Source organism: Cervus elaphus, chromosome 6 (genome assembly GCF_910594005.1).
Source record: "Cervus elaphus chromosome 6, mCerEla1.1, whole genome shotgun sequence".
NCBI lineage: Eukaryota > Metazoa > Chordata > Mammalia > Artiodactyla > Cervidae > Cervus > Cervus elaphus.
This window is the reverse complement of record NC_057820.1, coordinates 29,138,253-29,156,923: the sequence shown is the minus strand read 5'-3', so window position 1 is coordinate 29,156,923 and position 18,671 is coordinate 29,138,253. Positions and strand designations below refer to the sequence as shown.

Here is an 18,671-nt window from a genome sequence, read left to right as displayed (position 1 = left end):
TCCTGTTATATCGGCCTCAAGCCTTTCACCAGTATTTTGTCATCAAAACTTCCTGAAGGAGCATCACAGCATAATCTGTGATCTTCTCTAGCAGATGCCTCAGGGCTTTAACAGGAAATGTTCTTACAGAGTCCCCTACCAACCAGTGATGCTACTCCTGGAGATAGATGCCATCAGTGCAACATATGGTGGCAAAATGAAAGCAGTCATCTTAAGGATAGAGGAGGATTGTGATTAGAAGAACTCATAAATCTATCAGTGCAGTTCAGTCACTCAGTCGTATCTGACTCTTTGCGACCCCATGAATTGCAGCACGCCAGGCCTCCTTGTCCATCACCAAGTCCCGGAGTTTACTCAAACTCACATCCATCGAGTCGGTGATGCCATCCAGCCATCTCATTCTCTGTCGTCCCCTTCTCCTCCTGCCCTTAATCCCTCCCAGCATCAGGGTCTTTTCCAGTGAGTCAACTCTTCACATGAGGTGGCCAAAGTATTGGAGTTTCAGCTTCAGCATCAGTCCTTCCAATGAACACCCAGGACTGATCTCCTTTAGGATGGATGGTTGGATCTCCTTGCAGTCCAAGGGACTCTCAAGAGTCTTCTCCAACACCACAGTTCAGAAGCATCAGTTCTTTGGCGCTCAGCTTTCTTCACAGTCCAACTCTCACATCCATACATGACCACTGGAAAAACCATAGCCTTGACTAGATGGATGATTGTTGACAAAGTAATGTTTCTGTTTTTTAATATGCTATCTAGGTTGGTCCTAACTTTCCTTCCAAGGAGTAAGCGTCTTTTAATTTCATGGCTGCAGTCACCATCTGCAGTGATTTTGGAGCCCAGAAAAATAAAGTCAGCCACTGTTTCCCCATCTATTTCCCATAAAGTGATGGGACCAGATCTATAGAGCCTCTGAATTAGGCAGAATTATTGGTACTTTGGCATAGTCAAATGCAGTGTGCTGACTGATGTATGTAATTGGCATGAAAGTGTTTTTCTCAAGGATCTACTTAATTTCCTCCTCTTAGAATAAGCAACAGTGCTAATGCTCCCTTGCATTGATATAATGATGAGATTCTTTAATAGCCTCCTGGTTGTTATTGTCATTTAAATAGAGAAAATCTGTAAGTTCCATGTACTATTAATAGCTTTGACAATTTCTTTGCTTTATTTAGATGACATTTGAGCAGAATGTTATTTGATATCCTTCTTTTTTAAAAAAGTATTCTATACCCTACAGTTAATATATTCATTCAATATTGAAAAAATTGTTTTGACTCTGTGTGCTTGATATAATACTAGATGATAAGGATACAAGGAGAAGTAATTTGTGGGTTTGGAATATAGTAGGAACTTAATATGTATTTGTTGAATAAATTCAATTTTTGAATTTTTAAATGAGATGATTCAATTTAATCCTTTGTCCCATTCATGCTTACAGTGGGATCACACTTTGGTGACTTCATGTGACCTAAATAAATTGATGGTGGTCTTTGAGGTATTGGCTTTGTGGATGAGAAAAAAGTGTAGGGCTTCAGGAATTTGAATAAAAACATAATGAGCATGTTTGTTAGGTAACATACTTAGTTTTTATCCATGTAAAACAGTCTGGATTCCACAATTAGCTATATTTTGGAAACTTGATTCTTATTTGTCATTTTGGCCCGTAACAATTCTATTAATGTTGTCTGTGTTTACTTAATAAACAGATCTTTACAAGAATCAGATGACATCCCTACTCTCTTTTTCTCTCAGAAACTTTCTTGGTGAATAGTAAAAACTGTCAAACTGAAATAAATAATGTATCCAAATATGAGGAAGAAATAATGGGCCCGTACTCTTTGTCACATTCTAGCGTTGATAACACTGGGTGATAATTTGGCTAGTTCTTGTAGAATTATCAGACCACATCCTGCCATTGAAACTCATTTAAGAAATGACTTTGCTCTCGTTGAAGGGGAATCAGATTTTCAAATTCTTGTGTTATTTTGTACCAAGAACAATAATTTTTAAAGTCAAATTTGTTTTTAATCCAAAACTGGTTTTCATATTTTTCCCTTAAGAATGACAAAGGGATATTTGGTTTTGAACACAACCCAATCGGTTCAATATTCAACAAAGATTTTGGACATATGACAAAAATTACAGTTAACCTAAATTGAGAAAAACCCAAAGGAAAAAAAAAATATTGGGAGCATTGATTGGCTGGACTGTTTTTTGAGAGTTTTTCTTTGTCTGTTTTTTGCAAAGTCCATTTTGCTATGTGATGCGGGAGATTTTAATAATTGCATAGAGGTAATCTGTGGAAAGAAGAAGCCTTTTTGGCCGTGGTACCTTGTTGCTCAGAAGCACTATCAACTTAGTTATCCATCATAGAAAAGTCCCCAGCATTGAAATCTATCCATTAATACAAAATGGTCTCCTGCTCCATTTCTAGATTGTTTAATTTATACACACGTGCATGCGTGCTAAGTCGTTTCAGTCATGTCTGACTCTTTGTGACCCTATGTACTGCAGCCCACCAGGCTCCCCTGTCCATGGGATTCTCCAGGCAAGAATACTGGAGTGGGTTGCCATGCCCTCCTCCAGGGGATCTTCCTGACCCACCTAGGGATCAAACCCAAGTCTCTCATGTCTCCTGCATAGGCAGGCAGATTCTATACCTCTAGTGCCACCAGAAAAGCCCTTAATTTATACATATGACTTACTAACTATTCTTTTAAGATGTTTAATTTTTATACCTTAATATTAAATTATAGAACCACCTTCTTTTAAAGTCCTGGAACCCTTTATTTTAATGGTTTGAGGAAGAGGAGATATAGCCAAGACAGCCCTATTAGAGGATCAAGAAGTTTTGATAACTGAGTCTTAATCATCGAATTTTAGTGTTAGGACTTTAAACAGCATTGAGTCCAATGTTGCCTCTTCTTTCCTGACAAGTGCTCATTTGTGGGCTGCTTGAATGCCTCTCAGATAGGGAACTTCACATCTCCAAGGCATTCCTGATAGAAACAAAAATCAACTTTTCCATGGCCTCTATCCTCGGGGTCTGCCCTCGCCTTCTGAAGCTACACAGAACAAGTGTAGTCTTTCTTATCTATGACAGATTTCACATGTGTGAAGGTAGTTTACTCATAACTTCTTGAGGTCTCTCATCATTTTTTTTTTTTTTTGGTATGTTTTCTGGAGTCCTATTCTACTGGTCATCCTTCTCTGAATCAATTCCAAATTTTCAGTTTCAACTTAGAATATAGTGACCAGACTGGGACGTAGTATTTTCCAGGTGATTTACTTACTTGGGTCTGGCAGTCATTCATGTGGGTCTTTTTCTTCTGCACAGTTTGAGGCAGAATGGAGGAAGAGGCTGTGACTGCTGAAGTCTCCTTAGCTTCCCTGTTGAACCACTTTCTTAGGCCTACTCCCCTCTGCCCCTACTTGGAAGAACAATCTCTTTCTGGTAGACACTTAATTTGTAGGCTCTGAGGTCCTCCTAGATAAGTAACACAATTCAATTCCCTTCTTAGTTCCCTGAATCTCTCTGAGTCTGGAGCTTGTGACATAGAAATCCTGGAGTCTAAATCAGACTTTCCTGTTAGTGAACTCTAAGTGTGTGTGTGTGTGTGTGTGTGTGCGTGCGCGCGCACGCGCACATCCTCAGTCTTGTCTGACTCTTTGAGACCCTGTGGACGGTAGCCCACTAGGCTCCTCTGTCCATGGAATTTTCCAGGCAAGAATACTTGGGTTGCCATTTCCTCCTTCAGGGAATCTTCCTGACCCAGGGATCAAACGTGAGTCTCTTGTATTTCCTGCATTAGCAGGCAGATTCTTTACCAACTGCACCACTTGGGAAGCCCAAATTCTAATTCTATTTGGGGGGATCAAATTTTAAATTTTTTATGATATTTTCTGCCTTTTCATGACTGCCAAAAGGCACATGTTTGTCTGACATACTCTTTTTTTCCATCTAGAATAAATGCTTTTTACAGTGTTGTTTAGCGTTTTCCATGCACTGCAATCATGGAAGGAATTGACATCATGAATTAATATTTATTGAGAACCCACAGGGTGCCTGCTGCTGTGCTTGTCTCTTTGTAAGAGCTCCATCCACTGAGAACCGCTCTGCAGGCTCACAGCCTCTCCCCCAGTTAATTTGGGAGCAGCTGCAATCCTCGCAAAGTGAAAACCAAATACCCTCTGGGGCTTCTAAGGAACCCAATTCATTTTTTATCCCTGTAAATTAACTAGCTTCTCACTGTTGGTGTCTCAATGATTATGACTCTCTTAATAATTAATACAGTATCATCCTTCATGAAGAGTATGTGTATAATAGATTTATTAGGTTGTTTTTGCCCAAGAACAAGAGAATAGCATATGGTTATTTGAATTTCCCTTCCCATCAACTTAATTTCTTCTTTGCTTTGGTAGTTTAAATATTTAAGCCAGGTTGCTTTTTATTAGATTCATTGAGATATTTTGTAAGTGTGCAGAGGACAGAAATATTTTCTTTTTTGTTTTTATAATTGAAAAATGGTAAATAAAAATATAAAAACTCAAAACTGTTCTGATATAAAAGAGTCTTCATTGAAATATGCTTTGCTTTTCACCATTCATGAGTGGAGCAATTATCATATGTCATAGCACATCTGTGTACCATTCAAAAAAGAGCAAACTTTTTTTTTTTTATAGTTAGTCCTTGATATATGAGTCAACTTGTGTTTCACTTAGATTGTAATAGTTTATATTCCTAGGATGTTGAAATTTGAGCCTGGAGAGACTTAGCATTTAACTGGATAGACCCATTAGTTATGATGTTTGTCCAAGCTAAATTTGAGGCCTCTGAATCCACAGGGTTGGCATGAAATCTTGTGGGAAGTTTTCTCATGAAAACTTTAGCGCCTCTTCTAAGCATTATCAGTAATAGCTAGTAGGAAATTAGGAACTATGGGTTTCTAATTTGATTTCTTTATTTATATAAAAGAGTACTATTTTGGTGTTTTTGAAGGAGATCAACTTTGGTGAAAAGGGAGGATAAAATAAACTAAAAATGAAAGGAAATCCATACATGTTTCTTTGCTAAATATGTTTGGAAATGTGAGAAAAGCCCAAAGAGGGTGATTCTTATTCCTTAAAGTCAGATGCCACGCTCTTGTATCCGAGTCCTAGAGTATATCTAGTAAACTGGGTGTACTCAGTGCTTGACATTTTTAGAGCATTTTTAATGCTTGTGTTTGTAGTTTCTGCTGTTCGTTTTGCCTCATTCAAATTAAAGATTAATTTTAGTATAGGATAAGAAGAGCCTGCTAAAATAGCACCCCTACCTACCTTCGCTAATTAGAAGATTTAGAGTTGAATAGAAAAGTGGCCGGGGAAAAATCAATTTCCTTGACTATGAAGTTTAAATTAGATCCAATATCTTAGAAATGAATGTCTTACAATAAACACCCTCCAGGGGCGATTTCTGCTGTTCAGAACAGTATTGTACAATTTAACGGGAAGGAAGGGGAAATAAAAGCCAGTTTATTGTACAGAGCATATCACCCTGGCTGTGATTTTTTAATGGGGTTAAGCAATATTTATGAATAGAGTAGCATTTTTTCCCCATACATTTTAAGAAATGTAATCCTGAATTATTAGCATTTGACTTCTTAGGTACTGTTATACACGTAATATGGGCTTCCCTGGTTGCTCAAGGGTAAAGAATCTGCCTGCTAATGCAGGAGACGCAAGTTCAATCCCTGGGTCAGGAAGATTCCCCTGGAGAAGGAAATGGCAACCCACTCCAGTATTCTTGCCTGGAGAATCCCATGGACAGAGGAGCCTGGTGGGCTATAGTCCATGGTGTTGCAAAAGAGATCAGACATGATTTAGAGACTGAACAACAATGATACATATAGTATAATATTGCCACACTTCACAAGAATGCCATTGCCAAGGGGTTCTTACAAATTTATATGTAATATATGAATTTGTGAAACTAATGATTAAACTAAAATAGATAAATTATCTGTTTATATTATTTTCCCATGGCTGCTATATCAAATTACCACAAACATAATGGCTGAAACACACTTATTGTCTTGAGATCAGGTGGTCAGAAATCTGAAATGTGTCTCAGTGGCTAAAAATCAAGGTGTTGGCAGGACTGTTCTTTCTGAAGGCTTTAGGGGAGACTGTTTGCCTGCCATTTCCAGCTTCTAGAGGCTGCCCACATTCCTTGGCTCTTGGGCCCTTTCCTCTGTCTTCAAAGCCAGCAGCAATCAGTCCAGTCTTTCTCATGCTGCATCACTCTCTCCTGCCCCCTCTTTCACTTAATGGGAATTCTTGTGATTACTCTGGACCCACTGGAATAATCCTAGATAGTTTCACCAATCGCAAGGTCATCTGATTAGTACCCTTAACTTCTACCTGCAACTCGAATTCTCCCTAGCCATGTTACATTACATATTCACAGAGTCAAGGAATTAGGCATCTTTAGAGGGGCATTATTCTACCTTCCACATTATCTAACCTAAATTTTTGCATAATTATCCTGGTTGATATCTTGGCGATGTCCTGAAGCAGGTGAGCAGAGAGACAGGAAGATGGGACGCAGGAACCATATGAGATAACACAGTGGTTTAGGTAAGGGTGGGAATAGAAATGGAGGTGATGAGAAGAGACAGGATCTTTGAAGGTAATTGGCTGACCTGTTAGATGTAGGATGTGAGAGGAAGAGAAGAGTTGTTTGGATGGTCCAAAGTTTTTGGCCTAAGCAATAGGAAGAAAAAAAATTGCCATTAATGAAGATGGAGAAAACTACTGAAAGAGCAGTTTTAGGGCTTTGGTGCTTAGTGTGTGGAAGGTTGAGAATGCCTCCTCTCCTAAGTAAGGAAGCAACATTGCTCTGGTACTTGGTAGTGATTCCAGTCGGGCAGGTCTTTCCCCTAGGAGGGCCAGAGATACGGGCGTTATGGAATTTCTACCAAGAAATGGCAGATTGGACTCATTGCTAGCCTCTGCTTCCCTCCTCCTGTTTATGGAGGGGGCTGAGGTGAGGAGAAACACTGACCTTTTAATAGCCACTACCCTCTTTTGGAGCAATTTCTAGGATATCGGAGTTGTCAAAAACTTGGACTTGCTAAGTAAGGATTGGGAGGGTGATAAAGAAGAGAGAACTCCTTTTTTGCCTTTGCAGTGACCTCTGGTCTTCAGTGATTCACAACCTACTGGACCAGAGCAGTTGTAACATCTTGATATTAAACCTGCTTCACAATGACCATCACTTGCCAGACCATCCCGAATTGCCTGTGTCAAAACTTAACTCACACAAACTAAAGAAATGAGTGTTTCTTCCAATATTGAGCCCCTGGAAACATCCTTTTTTCTGCAGGGATTCCAGATACTTCCAACCAAAATGAGCTCTGCGTGGCAGTTTCATATTATTACTGGGCTTTTATTTCTTGTTTCTTGGAATTCAAGATTCATTTCAAAGACCTCCTGACAGTAGATTAGTTATTCCAGTGGTTTCTGCAGCCAAAGAGACTTTGTGGAACTTGAAATAACCCGAGTTAATGTATATTAGGAGAGTTTATGTTGTTGCAGGTGTTATGCTAAGCACTTGCATGGCTTATCCTATTTAATTCTTGTAACAAACTGATGAAGTCATAGGGATTACTTTGGCTACATTTTGTGGTTGGAGTAATTAAAGCTAAGAAAGGATAAGTATTTACAACTAGGAAATAATGATGCTGGAGTTCCAAGCCAGACAATCTGATTATAAAAACTGTGTTTCTAACTGCTGTACTATATGTTCCCCAAATTGATCTCTGCCATCTATTTGTGCTTGTATAATTGTATGCGATTGGTGTTAAATTGCCCCTAAAGTCTCATAGCTGGCTCTCTGCTCCTCTGTGTGGACTTGTCCAGAAAGCTAGACCAGTCCTCCAAGAGGGAAAGGAACTCCAGGTCAAAAGGGTCATCTCTGATCCTGCTGCTGGTGAGTCCTCAAGACTCTTGCCACCTAGTCACAGTCAAGAATTGAGCATGACTCTGCCTTCATTGAAGGCAAAAGGAGAAAAGGGCAGCAGAGGATGAGATGGTTAGATAGCATGAACTTTAGCAAACTCTGGGAGAAAGGGAAGCCTGGTGTGCTGCAGTCCATGGGGTCGCAAAGAGTTGGACACAGCTGAACGACTGAACAACTACAACTTGTCCTTCACACCCACATTGCCAAGTAATTCCAGCCTCCACTTTAGTTTCTGATGAATACCTGCTTGCTGTAGTCATACTGCTCTTTCAAAAGACCCTCTGTCCTAAGAACGGTGAAGCCACTAAGCCCCATCACTGATCGCTCTCCATCTAGCAGCATCAGAAAGCTGACTGCTCACCCTGAGATCATGTGACCACTGCTGAATCAATCCTGATTTTGTTTAGGAGCAGGCTTCCTCGAGAATGACTTGACTGTGAACTTCATGAAGACATGGATTGTATCTGTTTTGTTCCCTGGTATCCCTGGCACCAAGCAGGGATAGGTTCAGTTGGTCCTTCATTATGGAAGCAGAAGTTGTGAATAGAGAGAGCTGAATGTGCTAAGTAAATTTCTGTTGAACGATCAAACTATGTACTACCGTGAATACATACCTTACTGGGAAACTCAGCCCTTCGTGCTCCAGTAATGCTTCTAGGCCATTGTCAGTTCCACTCGTCACTGCAGAGGCCCTGACAATCAACTCAATGGTCCCATGCTCCCTGCTGAATCAGATATGGCCATTCTGCACCCACTCCACGGGGAAGACTTGAGTTTAATGCACACCCCACAAAGCCCAGCCCTTGCCCCTAGCCAGAGGCAGGTACTTAGGAAGTTTAAAGGCTGTAAGCTAATGGTAACCACAGTTAAGAAGTAGTGGAGAGAGAGAGAGGCTCCACATACAGGAAATTTTAAGCACTAGCCTAGAGTAAAAAAATACTTTCTTTGGCCAATTTAATGAAGCCATCAGATTTCTGTCTTCCATCACTTTTTGTTTCTCTGAGGTCTTCAGTCTACTCATTACCCTGAAACTGTAACCCTTTCTCTGCTAAGTTCATGGAGTTTTCAGGTTACCTTGTGGAATTTATCTTGCTTTGTACTCCTCATTGTTGTTATTTAGTCACTCAGTCATGTCCAGCTCTTTGTTACCTCTTGGATTATAGCCCACCAGGGTCCTCTGTCCATGGGGTTTTCCAGGCAAGACTACTAGAGTGGGTTGCCATTTCCTTCTCCAGTGCATTTAAACAATACTACCTCCCAAGTAGTAAAAAAAGAATTCTATGTCTCTGTGCAGATTTTTATATGTCTTGAAATTTCATCCTATCCAGCTCTCCTTTCTGTGACATACAGGAAGAGAGTACAGTACTTCAAGGATAAATTTTCTTTGATTCCCTTCCTTTATCTAAACACACACACACATGCACACACACACAACACACACACCTGCTTGGTGCAATTAGATTATTTCTGGCCAGGTAAGAAAGTGATGCAAAAGCAACTTAAAAAAAAAATCTCCCGGCAGTATGACACCTCCTTTAATTTGTTGATGAAGCTGTTACTAGAAACTGTTAGCAAATAACAGAATTCTTCATTCACTTCAAACAGAGACATACACACACACACACACACACACACACACACACACACACACACACACACACACACACACACACACACACACACACACACACACACACACACACACACACACACACACACACACACACACCCAGTGCTTAAAGCTTCCTGTTTCTTTTTTCTCTTCCCAGGCAAGAAAGCTCATCAGTGACTTTGCCATTATCTTGTCCATTCTCATCTTTTGTGTAATAGATGCTCTAGTAGGTGTGGACACTCCAAAACTAATTGTGCCAAGTGAGTTCAAGGTAGGTGAATTTCTGTCTTTTGGTCATTCCCTGATTTTCTTTCCTTTCCCTTATTCCATTTCGTCTTATCTCTGAGTTAGTTTTGTATTGTTACCCATTTCTTTGTTATAACTGGTCTCTTGCTATGCATTTTGTCTATTCTTTCACAAAAATCAAATGCCTGACTAGAACTAAATGCAAGGTTCACATTATACTGATTTTGATTGAAAATACATGCATTATAAAATCTGTTTTATCTATTTAGAGTATTTAAAGTATCCAAAACATTTTCAAACAACTTGTAACCTTGATGCATATAATAATTCTAGAATGCAATATAACTATCATCACCCTGATTTTGTGAAGTTGAGATTGAAGCTTATAAAAATTAAATAAACTTTCCAAGGTCACGTTACTAATTCAGTGCTGTTTTCCTGCTACCAAACAGCTTGCTATAACACACGTTTCTATATAATGTGCATTTTAATTGTTACAAAGACAGTATGGGAATTATTCATTTTATAAACCTATTGGTATGTGAAGACCTAATGGGTAGAATTTACATTTCAGTCATTCTTGAATATCCCTGTCTAAATTTTCCATTTTAAGTCTTTCACTTATTTTCTAAAACACCCGTAATCTTTCTCTTCATCACTGATAACCATATATTTGCTAAGAAAAATCAAACTAACAGCAGTTTTAGCTTCATGACTCCCTAATGAGAAAGGAATATTAGTGTTATAGCAAACAAATTTTTTTTTTTGCATTTTCTCTGCCATTAGCAAAGATAAGTTCTCATTTATTCAGTTATTTAAGTCAACATTTATTGAATGCTTGCTTTAAGTCAAGCCCTGTACTGGGGATTTGAAATACATTGAAGAGCAAGACAGAGTTCCTTTCTTTTTTTTTTTTTTTTGTTCTCTGTACATCCCTTCCCCAGGGGATCCTCCCAAACCAGGGATTGAACCCGGGTCTCCTGCATTGCAGGAGGATTCTTTTTTTTTTTTTTTTTTGTGAGAACTCAGGGGTGATGCCCAGCACCTTGGCTGGCAGAAGAGTCCCCTTCTCCCTCATCCTCGTGGCTTCCCCTGGTGAGGGGCTGCATGGGACCCCACGGACTGTAGCCCGCCAGGCTCCTCTGTCCATGGGGTTTCCCAGGCAAGAATACCGGAGTGGGTTGCCATTTCCTTCTCCTAGAGTTCCTTTCTTTTTAAGCTCACAGCCTGGTAAAAGTAGTAAAATGTATATAGGTTCAGTGATGGAGTTATGAGCAAAGCGAAGCAGAAGTATCTTTAGAAGTGGGAATTTCTCAATAGTAAATGTGGAGAAAATAATTCATTGATAGAATTCTATTTTAGTTTATTTGTATTGTTTAAGATTTGGAAAAGAATAGGAAAATATGAAAATAAGAAATATTTGGTATAACATTAAATATTTGTAGCTTTTAATGTATTAATTATGAAACCATTTCAATTTGGCAGTAGTAGACACAACTTCAGTGCAATTGCTAAGACTTATGGACAAAATTCAAGGTGATTTTGTAGTTTCTTGCCTGCCTCATTACTGAATATTGCATTTGGGTTTTTCTTATGGCCATCCCTTAAATCACTTCCCTCCTGAGTCTTATCTTAGATCATCCTGAACATTCAAGATGACATTTGCTTCTTTTCCATCACCCTGTATTCTTAGTTTTCCTTCATTTAAAACATTGCCTTAAAAATAACCTCCTTTAGGAAGTTTTTGGTGAATAATCTTTGTCTAACCTATCAGTAGAACTGTTTCTGTTGTTTTAACTTGTTGACTCTCCAAATAGAAAACTGTCTTCCCCACTTATTTTTCATTGTGGAGTATGTGTTAGTATTGTTTCAAATAACGTTTTCTCTCTTCTTCAAGCCAACGAGTCCAAACCGAGGGTGGTTTGTTGCCCCCTTCGGCGGGAACCCCTGGTGGGTGTACCTTGCAGCTGCCATACCTGCCTTGTTGGTCACCATCCTGATTTTCATGGACCAGCAAATCACAGCTGTGATTGTGAACAGGAAAGAACACAAACTCAAGGTAAATGTTCATATCAACAGCTATCATTGCTTTTTCCTTCCTTTGTACGCACTACTGAAAAATACCGATTACTTCAAAAGCAAGATAGTTTAATTGGCATGTTATTTAAGACTTGACAGAGTCATAGATCACCCTCTGTGGACACATCTCCTTGATGTACTACTTTTGGAAGACCTTCTTTAATCCTGGAAAAGATTGTTTCAAATCATGTTTTCTTCACCACCGGAGAGGGCAACATTAATTAGTTTAGTTTACCACTAAGCCACTGTTATGCTTCCGATTTTAACTTGGTAACTGTCCTCTATGAAGGCAAAGACAAATGCTTTTTCTAAAAAACCACTGAAATAAAAGTGTGGGTGTTTTTCAACCTTTGCCAGAGTCAATTGGTCAAAATAGTCACAGTGTCATCCTCCATTCAAGGAGGTGCAGATGGACTCTGCTGTTTGATGGAGGAATGGTAATGTTACACTGCAGGACAATATGTGGCAAAGAAGGTATTTTTGATTGCTTAGACGCTTGATGGATATAGTGTTCATACTTTATATCCATCGATAGATTTTTGAAGGGGTGGTGGTAAGACTAATTCATGGAAGGCCAGGTTCCCTTCACACTGTGTTTTAGGCTTGAAGTTTTCCAAACTGCAAAGGTAATGGGAATTCCAGCCCCAAACTCAGTTGTAGTTTTATGGTTAGGAATATCTTTAGAGATTTTTTGTAATGGCATTATATCTAGTGGCAAGGCAAAAAGAAGTATGTGTCTTCACTGTCTCTCTCTCTGTCTGGGCGGGGTGGGGGGCGGGGAGTGTTTTGGCCTTTTTTCCTAGTTGACCAAATGGCTATACTGTGTTTAGAGTATCCTAGTTTTATTTTAGAGGATGTCTGCCATCTATACCCTTACCCCTTACGTCCCTAGGCTTGGTGTTAAGTCCCTAGGATTCATATGGTCATCATGCCTGAGCCCCCCAAGGATTAGCCCAGTGTTAGAGGGCAGGCTCAAGCTCTTGGGTTTACTGATGTGGTAGGTTTATTCTTTCTTGTTGCCATTATTTTTTGTTTCCAGTATTTCTCTTACTTTCTGACAGATAGACCATGATTTCGATGAGACATTTTTTGTATTTTGCTGAGCATTTTTAGATGTTCTATACTGGGAGGCATTTTGGTCTTTGTTTAGTTTGAAAGGCTGGAAATGGATGTTGACTAATATATTTTATTCCTAAAATATTTGGAAACATCTTCTTACTTTTGAGATCTAGTTGGTCAGATTTGGTATGTGTCCTTGAAGCCAAACACCTATTCTTTTTTCCCATTAAGTTTCCTTACTAATAAAATGCAGAATTTTGAGTTTAGCAAGTTTAGGATAGATAAAATATTGAAATTTTATTCTTCTATTCCCTGTAGAAAACATTGGAAAATCAAGGCATATTAGGATTTACCTCTTAAAATAGGAGCTGGATATATTTAAAAAGTGTTTTCATCACCATTGGAATTGCTTATTTGAAGTTTTTCCTTTGAATGACAGTAGTTATAGAATAAGTGCCAGTGTTTTGACACAAATCTAAAGATACCAGTGGAGCCATGATCATGAATTGAAGGCTTCTCACTCTGGATATTGTTTTGTTCAGATTTTGTTTGGAAAGAGGCTGTGGAATGTGAACATTGAAAATTCTGTCTAAAACGATAAAGAGCCCTGAGTGCTATGAAATTGATTCAGAAGAGAAACCTGAAACAGTGAGAGAGATGGAGGCATTGTGATGTGAAAGGCGGCATGTTCAGGGGTGGTGTTTGCTTTGGCTCTGCGTCCAGTGGCCCTGGACGGCCGATTGCTCTGTTTGGAGTGGGACCCACCTTTCCATTGTGCAATCAGCTCTGTACTGATGAGGAACACCAAGGCACTTGGCTTTTTGTGGCCATCCCTTTGCTTAGTTACGTTCCACATTATTCCTACAGGGCACTCGAAAGCAAACGAGGTTCGGCAAGGTCACAACTTCTTCAGGGCTTTTCCCTGAGTCATTGGCAGAAGCAGAAAGAGAGTTTGAGCTTCAGACCTCAAAGCAAGGGATACTCCTCATAAGGAAAGTGATTTTAAGTGTAAAGATAGGACGTGGGAGGGAAAATCATTTGGAATCAGTATCTAGAAATAGATATTAGATCATTGTAGCAGTAAATTTTGTGTGATATACTCTATGGTAAAACCTTTGAGTGTGTTTTCTTGGATAACTACAAAAGGTGCCTTGTTGTAACTTTTTCCTTTCTATTCCTTCTCTCATACGTTAGATTCAGTCCTTTAATCTCATGTCTAGACTGTTCTAATGGTTTAACCATGAGTTAATGACCGATCTCCTTTGCGTCATTTCAAAACCTGGGACTTTTTTTTAAAAAACTTTGTTCTTAGATGTCAGTCCTATAGTTCTAAACATTTATGCACTTTATTTCCTCTAAACCTTTCCCCCTTGAAGAATGTCCATTTGCCCTAGCTTGGAATTTAAGTGATATGATCTCACCCGAAATTTAAAATGATTCTGCATCCTATTCAATGTACTGATCAGATGAATTATTGGCATCAAATCTGCCAGTTTCTTCTGCTGGTTATTCAAACTTTCCTCTCTACTCCTCAGTGATTACCACCTATCAAAATTATCTCCATCCTTGTAAAAACTTGTCAGTGAAATCTTCACTCATAATGTAATTTCCATTGCATTATGTAATCACATATACAATATATAATTTCTATTACACCTGTTTTTGCTCTTACTATGTTTGTACTACTCTACGCATTGGTCTTCCCTGGTTTCTCAGCGGTTAAGAATCTGCCTGCAATGCAGGAGATGCAAGTTTGATCCCTGGGTTGGGAAGATTCCTTGGAAGAGGAAATGGCAATGTATTCCAGTATTCTTGCCTGGGAAATCCAATGGACACAGAGGAGCCTGGCAGGCTATAGTCCACGGGGTCATAAAGAGTCAGACACGACTGAGAAACTGACCCACACATACACGCTGTGTGTTGGTCACATAGTATCTTGTGCAGTAGTTTTTTAGTATAACTTCCTTTTCTTCTTTTCTGAGCCAAAACATTTGCAAGGCAAGGACCATGTTTTAGTCCTTTTTCCAGCTCTCATGTGGCCCATCACTCTGATTTCCATAAGGTAGGTAAACGAAACACATACTGAAGAATTTTGTTATCTGGGCTACATGGTCCTCAGAGTTGTACTCAATGTGTAAGGTGGGTAATAACTGAGAACCTTCCAACGCATCTCTGGTTCTCATAGGGAATGTGAGAACTTTAATACTAGTCAAAACCCGTTTAGATGTCATCACTGCAGGAAGATTTTGTGGGTTCACACTGGACACGCTTAAACACTCTGTACTCTTGGGTGTCTTTTTCAGACCTCTTTGAATCTCGGTTTAGAATACATTATAATTTATGTACAAATCTGTGTCCCTTCCCTTGGTGGGAAAAACTGTGTCCTGGTTCTCATTGTCCCCATAAACCACCTTGCTCTCTGAATCCAGGGGGGCTTTTAGCATGAATGTTTATTCTGTATCTGTTCTTATGTGCGTACTGCCCCTGACCCCTTTGTTATCATCTCTTTATCAAATACACTGTCGGGCTTGTCATTTTCTCTCAAGAGATTTTTTATTTCTGTGGATTTACTCCTGAATGACTGGTGTTCTATGTTGGCAAAGTACGTATAGTATCAAAAGGAAGTGAAAGTTTCAATGTCTGTCCTTGTACTTAAACTATTCTCCAGTTTAAGAAAGCAGAACATCCTTTGGATTCATATCCATGAAGATAAAAACTTTTATAAACTTTAGAGGACAGACTTAACCTTTTGCAAGCTTACTGAGTCCTTGCTATGTATAGAACAGTTGCATTAGATATTAAAGATTAAAATTGTTCTCAGTCATGGTCTCTACCCTGAAGGAGTTTCATGGATTTCCCTTCTTCACTACTCATATCCACCGCTAGGTTGGAATTGACCTTGTACTTGTATCTTGCACAAACCATGAGTTCTTTTCTTCCACCTCTGACTTCAACTAATAATCTATAAACCTTTCAAAAGGAGGTATTCTGTCTTATTGTTTTTATCTAACACAAGATCTAGCATAGGTGTCCAGTGAATGTTTATTTAAAAAATAGTTTTCTAAGCAAAGATATGAGCAGATGCAAAGGCCCTTGGGTGAGGACGAGCTTGGTGTGTTGGGAAACAAGTAATCAACTAGTGTGACTAGAGCCTCTGGGAATTAGTGATTCAAGATAAGGTCAGCGAAAGTGGGGCCCAATCACCACTGAACAGACACTCTCAACTTCGGCATTATTGTCTTTCTGAATAATTCTTTGTTGGTCTTGTGTATTGTAGGCTATTTAGCAGCCTCTCTGGCCTCTATTCCAGTCACATTCTTTCTCCCAAGTTGTCGTGACCAAAGATATATCTCCAGACATTACTACTTGTCTCCTGGTGGGCAAAATGGTTATGGTAAGAAACACTGGTGTAGGAGAATTTTGCAGTGCTTAGGTGTTACATTCTAAGTGCAACAAGAAGCCACTGAAAGGTTTAGGGCAGGGAAGTACCATGCAGTGACTGAGATTTTGAAGAGATTACTCTATGAGGACAGTGAACTGTCAGGGACAAGTATAACACAGAGGTTTGTGTGGCTAGAGCTGTATTGAGGGCCAAGGGTTGCTGAGTGAAGGTAAAGGAAGCCAGGAAGCTGAAGAAGGCAGTGGCCCTAGGGATGAGGGGTGAGGAGAAGATGTCACATGGCATTTTACAAAAATGCTTCCCATTGCTCTTATGATTAAAACTTCCAAAGCCTTTAACAAAACATGAACGTTCTTAACTTCTTTAGCCTTATTTTATACCTTTCCCATCTCCTCCTAAGCACCAGCTCAACTTAATTTTCTCAGAATGGCAGCCCATTTGCCTGTTGTTTTCCCCCTGATTGCCTATATCTTGTCTTCCAGCTGGTTATGGCTCATGTTTTAGGGCTCAAGTTGGATACCACCTCCTATGTAAACCATCCCTGACTTTAAGCTGAGTTGAATAAAGGTGTTCCCCATCATGGCATCCCAAGCTCATCCTTACTATCGACCTTTAGCACTGTGGTATTGAGAATGCCTGTTGATTTCTCCAACTCTTTTATTACTCTCTAAACCATTTGAGGACACGGACTGTGTATTAACTGTAATTATATTTCTAGGATCTAGCAGAGTGCCACTGAACAGATGAATTAACCTGCGTTCATTTATCCAACGGACATTTATCTAGTGTCCATGCTGTGGTGGGCTCTGTGTCATGTGCTGGAGTTTCGGTAGTAGAGAAAAACTTTGCATGTGGTCCCTGTCCTCATGGACCTCCCTTCTTGTCCCTGAGGGAGATGTGTCATTCCAGTAATCAATCACATTGTCGTATTGCAGATAAGTATGGTGCTGTGAAATCAGGGCAGGGTGCTTGAAGAGTCTGTAAGAGAGGGTTTGATCCAGTCCAGAGGTACTGGGGGTTCCAAGGTAGCAGCACTTACACTGAGATCTCACAGGCCATCAGTAGGGTTAGCTGAGTGAGCCTGGGTAGTAAGAGGAACACAGGAGGGCACAGGACTCATTATGTAGGAACAGGATTTAGGGAGCCAGTAACCTGCTGAGAATGAATGACTTAAATAGAGTGTGGCTGCAGTGAGAGAGGGAGGGTTGGGTCTGGAGAGAGAACAATGTGGAAACAAACCATGTAGGGCCTTCGGGTCAAGTTGATGATTTTCTCTTCCTTTTAAGAGCATCAGGTACTCTCAGCCTAGTTAAGAGAAAAGAAGACTTTTTGAAGGGGGTGATGTCAAGAGGCAGGGTAATTATGTGTTTATAATTACTTTGTCCCAGAACTTTTATTTGTTCTGATGGTTTTGCAGTTACCTTTGTATTCTACTTTCTACAGTCCTCATTCCACCCTCTTTGGTATTATGTGGCCCCTTTTTGCTAGTCTCCAGGATATCTAGTTCAGACTTGTTTTACTTGAAATTGTTTAAGAAACCCTGGAGGGACTTCCCTGGTGGTTCAGTGGTTGAGAGTCCACCTGTTGAGACACGGGTGTGATCCCTGGTCCGGGAAGATCCCACATGCCGAGGGGCAGCTAAGCCCGTGTGCCACAGCCGCTGAGCCCACACTCTAGAGCCCGGGCCACTCCACAAGATAAGCCACTGCAATGAGAAGCCCATGTACTGCAACTCAAGAGTTAGCCCCTGCATATCACAGCTAGAGAAAGCCCATGCAAAGCAATGAAGACCCAGCACAGCCAAAAATAAATAATTTTCTTTCTTTAAAAAAAAGGGTTAAAAAGCTGGCTTGATTTAAAAAAAGAGAGAGAGAAAGCATGGGGGTAGCTCACCTCCATGACTTTTTCTGCAACCACTATACTTTTGACCCATTGATCCGGTCAGTGTGAACATCCTTAGGTTATTACAGTTTCCATGATGACAAGATATGGGGATTCTGCCCATCAATTACCATGTTGGTACTTCTAATATAGTCTTGAGTGATTTAGTCTAAGTAAAACTTGTAGCTATGTGATATTTCCAGATGTTGTCCACCTCCCCTTTACCCCCACAAAAGGTTCACATTGCTGCCAATCAGCAAGTAAGTTTTAATTTTTTTGTATTGCTAACTAAGAGTTTATATTTGCCACTCAAAAGAATGTACACATTCTACTTGTCATCCACTTTTTAATAAACTTCAGTTGAGCATTGACTATACATCATGTGCTCT

The 18,671-nt window shown here is 39.8% G+C and overlaps 1 protein-coding gene across 6 annotated transcripts in view; it reads left to right on the top strand.

Annotated features, from left to right (window-relative positions):
- Positions 1-18,671, top strand: part of SLC4A4 (solute carrier family 4 member 4) — a 351,570-nt gene that overhangs the window by 303,640 nt on the left and 29,259 nt on the right. For all 6 annotated transcript variants that reach the window (XM_043906523.1, XM_043906522.1, XM_043906525.1 and 3 more), the window contains exons 17-18: positions 9,775-9,888; positions 11,761-11,922. In XM_043906523.1, the coding sequence (XP_043762458.1) occupies positions 9,775-9,888; positions 11,761-11,922 (276 nt within the window). The remainder of the gene's footprint in view (positions 1-9,774; positions 9,889-11,760; positions 11,923-18,671) is intronic.